Consider the following 9219-nt stretch of genomic DNA (forward strand, 5'->3'; position numbering starts at 1 on the left):
CTGTCTCGAAAAACCAAAAAAAAAAAAAAAAAAAAAAAAAAAGAAAATAATTTTATTGTTGGGGTGACCACAGTGTGAAGAACTGTGTTAAAGGGTTGCAGCGCTAGGAAAGCTGTGGGATGGTGCAGTCAAGATGATTAGCTTCACGTGGTCTTTTTCTGTCTGATGAGAACTCTTGAGATCAAGGATTCAGTTGAACTCTTCCTCTGTGCCATCTCCCAGACTCCTCTCCCTCCATCCATCCCCCAACCCTGGTTAGCACCACTTTGCTGTCTGCTTCTGAATTTAATTTTTAGCTTCCAGTGTAAATAAGATGACAATATTTGCTCCTGGCGCCCTGCCCATTTTCCTGGTCAGCGTCTTCCCTGTGTTGTCACAAATAGCAGTATGCCTTCTTCTTTTAAAACTGAGAATTCTTGTGTGGGTACCTGTGTCATACACACATAGTTTTCCTTGCCCCTGTTTGCACTGGATGAGCACAAATTACATTCAAAATTTAGCTGTTGTGAAAAATTCTGTACTGAGCATGTGGGTAGAGCTACCTTCTCAGCATGAATATATTGGTTACTTTTCTGGTACTGTGAAGAATTTATTTTGGCTCCTGTTCAAGAAGGTTAAATGTCTATAATGGTGGAAAAGGTATGGTGGCAGACCCAGGTGTGGGTGGAGGCTACTCGTTTGTTCCTGGATGCCCAGACCAGAAATATATATTTACTCAGAAACTATATTAATTAAAACACTGCTTGGCCAATAGCTTAAGTGCATTGCTAGCTAGCTCTTATATCCTAAACTAACCCATTTCCATTAATTTGTGTATCACCACAAGGTCGTGGCCTACCAGCAAAGTTTCAGCGGGCTCCAGCAGAGGCATCTGTCCCTGGTGGTGGCTACATGGCTTCTCACTGACTCTACCTACTCTCTCTATGTATCTCTTTCAGACTGGCTTTACTCTGTTAAGTCTTTGGCCAAAAGCAGCTTTTTTATTAACCAATGGCAATAAAACATATTCACAGTATACATCACCTCCCACATCACTCAGAAAGATGAGAGATCACAGAAAGCAGGGAGGGGGGAGAGAGAATAAGAAGTGGGGCCTTCAGTGATATACTTCCTCCAGCAAGCTGCAACCCCTAAAGGTTGCATAACCTGCCCCAAACAGCACAAGCAGCCTGGCTGTTCACATAGTGCTGGGATCCAAACTCCAGTCCTCATATTTGCTGGCAAACACTCTCCCAGCTGAGCTGTCTTCCTAGCTCTCATGTTTTCTTAGGGAAGTGCCTTTTTGGGTCCTGCCCCCATTGTTCAGTCAGGTTTTTCCTGAGGTATTTTAGTTCTTGTGAATTTTGTATTTTACCATGTCCCAATTCAAATCACTCATATCAAACTGAGAATCCACTGTATAAGTGTACACACACACACACACACACCAGGCTCAGGGAGAGCTCAGCTGTAAGAGGTGAGTCCCCTTACCCGAGGAAGGTAAAAAAAATTGGCCTTCATATTTCCTGTGAAATCCAGAACAGTTTGATCCAAATGAAATACCCACCTCTTAATCACCTTGTGAGGCAGCTGAGACAATCATCATCATTACACAAAGCAGCCCTCTCTCCATTTCTGTTTGGTTTTTCTGCATTGGTTAAATAGTACTTTTCTTCTTTCTCTTTGGGCCATATGGACATGAAATGAAAGGGTTTCTATAGTACACCATTCAAATTCATGACACAAGTATTTTCAAAACTAAGTATGCCACAGTGGCATATATACCTATTATCCCAGCACTCAGGAGCCAGGGGCAGGGAGATCTCTTGAGAACAGCCTGCTTTACAAAAGGAGCTCAGGGCAGCAAGGGCTACAGGGAGAGCCTACAAAGTGAGCTCCTAGTTCTCTTGCCTCCTTTTCCTAAGTGCACTACATTCAGCTGTAGAGCTCGTGTGTCGGTCTCTCTTTGCAGTACCCCCTGATAGCCTTTGCAGGGAAAGGCCTGGCTTACCTTGGAATCTGCAGTATTTACCAACTAGTGATTAAAGATAATACAACTTACAGAAATTATTTTGTACCTCCATTTTTTGGTCATTTTAGGGGATTATGAGTTGGGGGTCTCATATATGGCCTCATAGCAGAGGATGGCCTTGAACTCCTGATCCTTCTGCCTCTACCCCTCAAATTCTGAGATTACAGGTGTGCGCTTTATTCATTTGTTCCTGTGGGGGTTTGTTGTAGTAACGAACGGTGGACTGTGTCCCGCCACCCAGCTAGCTTTACCCGAAATAATTACATGGAAACTGTATTCTTTTAAACACTGCTTGGCCTCTTATTGGTTAGCCCTTACATATCGATCTAACCCATTTCTAATAATCTGTGTAGTTCCACGAGCTGGCTTACCAAGAAAGATCTTAACGGGCGTCTGTCTGGAGTGGGAGAATCATGGCAACTCACTGACTCAGCTTCTTTCTCCCAGCATTCTGTTCTGTTTACTCCTCCCACCTATGTTTTAACCTATCAGGGCCAAGCAGTTTCTTTATTGCTTAACCAATGAAATCAACAGATTGATATATGACACTCCCACATCAGGGTTTTTTTTGTTTGTTTGTTTGGTTGGTTGGGTTGGTTGGTTAGTTTGGTTTTGGTTTCTTGAGACAAGGTTTCTCTGTGTAGCCCTGCCTGTTCTGGAAATTGCTCTGTTGACCAGGCTAGCCTCAAACTCAAAGAGATTCGCCTGCCTCTGCCTACCTAATACTGGAATTAAAGGTGTTTTTAAGGCAGAGTTTTATTATGTTTCCCAAACTGGCCTCACACTCATGGAATGGAACTTCCTTTCTCAGTCTCCTGAATGCTGGGGCCTCAGGCACATATCACCATGCCCAGACCTTCATCTTGTATCTCTGAATAATTCTTTTCACTTTGCAAATTACCTCAGTGTTCCAGTTGAGCTCCCCCCCCCCACCTCCATCTTCCAAACCTCCTACATGTAAACTTTCCTCCTTGGCGGCTAACAGATAATTGAATGGTTTTCTGGGGTTTTTTTTTTTTTTTGTTTTTTTTTGTTTTTTCGAGACAGGGTTTCTCTGTAGCTTTGGAGCCTGTCCTGGAACAACCACGGAAGACCAGGCTGGTCTCGAACTCACAGAGATCCTCCTGCCTCTGCCTCCCAAGTGCTGGGATTAAAGGCATGTGTCACCACCGCCCGGCTTGACTGGTTTTCTGAAATTAAGTTCAAATATCCTGAATTTCTTTGTCTGTTTTTAGACAGTAAATCATGAAGAACCCATACTCTGTCTTGTTTCTACAGATCCACACAACCTTGTCACTAAACAACCTCTCACTGCTGGCTTGTCAGTAGCTATGGGCAGCTGTTTGTCACTGTCCTCTGGAAATCCAATCATCTGCTCATGGTTTTGTGTTTGTTCAAGACAGGACCTCTCTCTGTAGCCCAGGCAGTCTAGTACTTGCCTTAGAATTGTGCTGGGATTCCAGGCATGAGCCAGGACACCCAGTTCCCCTCCCCCTGTCCAGCCCTTTTGGAAGATGTAGCGATTGTCTACTTCCTCTTCACCTGGGAAGAAAGGCAGATGGCTACAGCGAAACTCCTCTCGCAGCACGCTCCTCACAGTGTGCGTGAGTGATTCAGTTTCTGCCACTTCCCTAAGACGCCTGTGTTTTGTCACTAAGCCTTGCTTGTTTGAACACATCCTTTATCTGAACCTGTTTTTCCATCTGCCCTGTGACATATCCTTTACTTTCTAGTTAGCTGATCAAAGGTACAAGCAGGGAAAGTGCTGTGTGTGTAGCCTGTGTTCTTGCTGTCCCTCAGCTCTGGATGTCTGCAGGTCACCTAACGTAGTTCTGAGCTATTTGAGATACAGCTGCTCCAACTTGAGTTCTTGTAAATTCTCTTTTTCCTTTGTTCTTTATTTTTTGGTTCTTCGTGTTAGTTGCCTTAAATACTTACTACTGCATAGACTGACACCATTCTAACTCAAGGAATGGGGAGGGGCCAGTGAGATGGCTCAGTGAGGAAGGCCTACCAAATCTGCTCTGAGTTGGATCCCCAGAACCCACATGGTGGGAGGAGAGAACCAACTCCCACAAGTTGTCCTCTGATCATTACTAGGATACTAGCACACATGTGTGCGCACACACAAATCAATGTTCACATTTTTTTTTTTTTATTTTCGAGACAGGGTTTCTCTGTGGCTTTTTGGTTCCTGTCCTGGAACTAGCTCTTGTAGACCAGGCTGGCCTCGAACTCACAGAGATCCGCCTGCCTCTGCCTCCCGAGTGCTGGGATTAAAGGCGTGTGCCACCACCGCCCGGCTCCAAATTTTTTAAAAGAAAAACAGACCAAGTTATCTCCAAACGAATTGATTTGACTTTGGGTGTGAGATGATTCTGACACTGCAGTCCTCTCTTTAGTGAAGAGGCCAGGCTGCCATCATAGCAGACAAGTAGTATTGCTCCTGAGGTTAGGCCAATGTAGAACTCCCCATGTATACCAGCTGGTGCTGAGATTAGAGATGTATGCCACCATGCCCAGCCCCCCTCACCTTTTTTCTTCATGTGTAGAGAAGAGTACACTCTCACTAATGATGCACAGAAATGAATGCCATTGTTGGCTCAACTGACATTACAGGCTTGTTTAGTTTCGTGGTCTCTGTTGTTGTTTTAGTTTTCTGAGACACAGTCTCATTGTAGCTGGGCTGGCCCCAAACTCACAGCCACCTTCCACCATACCTGGCTTGACAGTTGTGTGTGTGTGTGTGTGTGTGTGTGTGTGCGTGTGTGTAAGAACAGTGCTCAGGATCAAACCTAGCACTTGGCACTTTATGCTCTGGCTCTGCACTATAGCCTCAGATTGTCGATTTTTACTAGTATAAAAATTTCGAATGCACCCACACATTCATCTGGCAATTCACATCTTTTGGTTATTTTTCAAATTGAGACCAGACAGATTTCTTTATTAAGGATATATGATTTAATAATTTATGTTGCAGCCGGGCGGTGGTGGCACACGCCTGTAATCCCAGCACTCGGGAGGCAGAGGCAGGCTGATCTCTGTGAGTTCAAGACCAGCCTGGTCTACAAAGGGAGTTCCAGGACAGGCTCCAAAACCACAGAGAAACCCTGTCTCGAAAAAAAAAAAAATTATGTTGCAATTTCCAGTTTGTCCCCACCACTATTCCCCATAAAACACTTTTTTTTTTTCAGGGCTGGAGATGTAGCTCTAGGGTAGAGTGCTTGCCTAGCATGTGAGGCCCTAGGTTTGACCTACAGCAACACACACATACACACGCACACATACATGCATGCATACACACACAGGGAGAGAGAGAGAGGAGTTTCTGTTTCCGTTGTATTGGAGACTATTAAGTCATTTTTAGATCGTGGTCCCAGCAAAGTTCTGTTCATACATAATGATTTCCAGAAATGCATTGGTGGCTGCTTTTCAGAAATCTTCCCTTTTCCCCACAGGAAAGCCATAGAAGAGTTGCTAAAGGAAGCCAAGCGTGGGAAAACCAGAGCAGAGACGATGGGACCAATGGGCTGGTAAGTTCTTGAGAAAGCCTTCTTAAAACTTAAAAAACAAAACAAAACAGGAAGCTGAGGCAGGAGGATTGCCACAAGGATGATACCAGCCTGTAAGTCTTGACTGGAGATGCCAGAATGTGAATAGAGGTTGGAAAGTCTTGGGTGCTGTGGAGATCCCAGTGTAAGATAAGAACACTTGGGGGATAAGCACAGTGGGCGCTGGGGATGTTTAGAGAATGTGCGATGGGTTTATAGCATCGATCTGGTTCACAAAGCGCCCCAAGATCTGGAGATAGCTCTGGGCCCAGATAGCAGTGTTAATCCTGTGACCATCATTGGTTTAGTCAGCAGAACCAACATCTACCCTTGGAGTCTCTATGAAGACTAGAGTTTGTCCAAATGTAATAATAGGGAGTGGGTGCGATGGCTCAGTGGGTAAAGGACTTCTTGCCTGCCAACCTTAGTTTGATCTTAGGGACCCACATGGTGGAAGGAGAGAAGTCATTTCCTCAAGTAGTCCTCTGACCTCTACATGTGCACTCAATAAATAAAATGTAAAATATATGAGCAGCAGAAGAATTGAACCGTAAGACCCGATTCTAGTCTGTTAGGCATCCTTCAGTATGGCGTCCAGTAGCTGCTCTGTAAATGTGCTGGTGCTGGGTCCTTTCTACAGTAACAGCTCACCACAGTGGAACACGGGTAAGAACAGAAGTAGGAGTTTCCTTTACATCTTGTTTTGTGTTTTGTTCCCCTCTTTGTATTATTTCTTCTTTTTGAGATTTTCATACATGTATACAATGAAATATGATCATATCTGTCTCTAATTTTCCCTTTCCAACTCCCCCATAACCCACCTCATGTTCCCTCTCCCTCTCTCTCTCTCTCTCTCTCTCTCTCTCTCTCTCTCTCTCTCTCTCTAATAACTCACTAGGTCTAGTTAGTGCTGCCCTTGTGTATATGGGCTGGGGCTATCCCCTGGGGGCTTCCCCCTTCTCCACTAGCTGTCAGCTTCCTGTAGCTCCTCAGTGAGGTGTGGTACCTAGATTACCTACCCCACCTATGCTAGGATTTGGCCTGCCCTTGTGCCGGTGGCCACAGCTGCTTGGAGTTCATGACTGGGATGCCAGGTCATGTCTAGAAGACAGCATTTCACAGCACCCCTCTCCATTTTTTAATTTTTACTTTTAAATATGCCTGTTTTTCTTATTTTGTATGTGTGAGTGTTTTGCCTTCGTGTATATCTGTGTACCACATATAAATGCCTGATGCTTAGGGAGGCCAGAAAAGGGTGTCAGATCCCCTGGAACTGGAGTTAGGGTGATTGTGTGAGAGCTGGAATAGAACTCCAGTTCTCTGCAAAAATACCCAGTGCTCTTAACCACTACTGAGCCATCTCTCCAGCCCTTTGTTTTGTTTCTGAGGCAGGGTCTTTTGTATCTTAGGCTGCCCTCAAGCTCCCTGTATAGCCAAGAATGACTTTGAAATTTTTTTAAGGTTTAATTTTTTCAGTGTGTGTGTGTGCAGATGTATGTTCAGGTGCCCTTTAGCCAGCCCTGGGACTGCTGTGGTAAGCTACCTTGTGGGTGCTGGGAATCAAACTGGTCTTCGGTACAACAACAGTGTGTGCTCATAACTCCTGAGCTTTCTCTCCACCACCTTGACTTTAATATTCTGATTTAACTGCCTCTACCCCCTATGTCCATTACAGGCATGTGTCTCTGGGGCTCTGACCCAGGGTTTTATATAAGCCAACTAGGCAAGTACTATGCCAACTGAGCTACATCCCAGCCTATTGTTTTGTAAATTTGGCTTTTAGAACCATGCACGTAATTTTCATAAAATATAGAGATAAATTAAATCAAAATAGAGAAAAAATACCTAACTCCTAAAAAATCAAGCAAAATAAAGCACATAGACAGGAATAAACCATTAAGTGGGTATCTTAGACCAGAGGCGCACAAAAAGGAAGTGTTTCAAGTGATCTAAAATTTGACTGTAGTTCTAGAAGACAAAAGAACTATTTTTCCTTCATGTGGTGTTGATGATGATGCTGATATCCTGAACACCATGGACGTCAGTGGCTTCTGAGTCTGTCAGTTGAGAGTGAAGAGGAATTACTGTATTCTCCTGTAAACATTGTATAGTAGGATAAGATTAAAGGTCAAAGCCAGAGATGTAAAAACTGAATCTCAGCCTAAATGTGAATTGGAAATATCATAGGAAGTTGTACTGCATTACTTTTCAGATAACACTTTTTCTTTTTTAAGTTCTGGAACACAGAAAAGCCTAGAAATACTGACTGCCCAGCCTTTAGCAGTGAGGTCTGGTCCAGCCTGTTACCAAAGTCCTGTTTCTCACGAAAGGACACAGGGGTCCCTAGAGGGACCATTGCTTGCACATTTGAATATGTGCTCAGAATAAGCCGGACTGCGGGATTGAAGGTCACAGTCTCATAAAATAGCCTTCATTTCTCATACCAAAATTACCAAAATGCCTTCAGGCTTCAGAGGTTCACTAACACAAAGTTGCTGGACTCTGTTACACTTGTGGTTTCAGGTTGTTACAGGAAAGGGATACAGATGAAAGTAAAGCAGGATATGAGACCTGAAGCAGGGGATCTAGAAGGGTTCAACACCAGAAGCCACTCAGCCTCTCCCCTTTGGAACCAGAACCTGCTGCCTTCCCCTCATCAGAGGGTTGAGTGATGCCAGCCAAGGAAGGGCCATGATTGTTGGTGTTCAAAGTTTTTATTGTGGCCCATTGTGTAGGTGTGGTTGGTTGGTTGGTTGATTGATTGATTGATTACATATTTGACTGATTGTTTTCATGGTTGACTGGTTGATTATGTAGTTGATTTTTAGTTTCCAGGTTCACCCATATCACATGACCTAAAGCTCTCACCTTCTGTCAACATAGTTGATCTTTCTTGTATGGCCAGCCCTCTCCTAAGACTAAAAGGTGTGGCCAGCTCCACCCTCAACAAAGACATTTCTATCACGTATGATGTAGATTACTTTCCAGAAGCTAAAGGCAAAGGCCGCCCTCCCTTTAGGTCAAGCCAAACTCTTACTCCATAGGAACAAACACTGTAAAGTCTGAAAAATCTTGTCATGCCAGAAAGCAAAGAAACTATCAAAGACTAATATCAGGTTGGGAAGTCTCTGGAACCTGTTTGAAGTCAAAGATGAAATAATTTGATCAAAAAATATGAAAGTATAATGATTAAATCACCTAAAACATGTTGAAACCCTTAAGGTTGTGTGCTGGCTGGTTTTATGTCAAGTTGACACAAGCTAGAATCATCAAAGAGGAGGGAGGGAGCCTCAGTTGGGAAATTCCTCTACAGCAACAGGCTGTAGGCAAACCCGTAAGGCATTTTCTTAGTTAATGATCAATAGAGGAGGGCCCAGTCCACTGTAGGTGGTGCCACCCCTGATCTAGTGGTCCTGAGTTCTATAAGAAAGCAGGCAGAGCAAGTCATGAAGAACAAGCCAGTAAGCAGCACCCTCCATGACTTTGCATCTGCTTGACTTCCTGTCCTGACTTCCTTTGATGAGGAATTGTTATGTGGAAGTGTAAGCCAAATAAACCCTTTCCTACCCAACTTACTTTTTTTGTTTGTTTGTTTTGTTTTTGTTTTTCAAGACAGGGTTTCTCTGTGGCTTTGGAGCCTGTCCTGGAACTCGCTCT

The 9219-nt window shown here is 44.0% G+C and overlaps 1 protein-coding gene across 1 annotated transcript in view; it reads left to right on the top strand.

The window, feature by feature from the left end:
• The window catches only part of LOC113457876 (protein POLR1D-like), a 39082-nt gene that overhangs the window by 24232 nt on the left and 5631 nt on the right, over positions 1-9219 (top strand). Inside the window, exon 2 of the mRNA XM_026787332.1 lies at positions 5470-5544. Within this exon, the coding sequence (XP_026643133.1) occupies positions 5470-5544 (75 nt within the window). The remainder of the gene's footprint in view (positions 1-5469; positions 5545-9219) is intronic.

The sequence above is a fragment of the Microtus ochrogaster genome, chromosome 2, assembly GCF_000317375.1.
Source record: "Microtus ochrogaster isolate Prairie Vole_2 chromosome 2, MicOch1.0, whole genome shotgun sequence".
NCBI lineage: Eukaryota > Metazoa > Chordata > Mammalia > Rodentia > Cricetidae > Microtus > Microtus ochrogaster.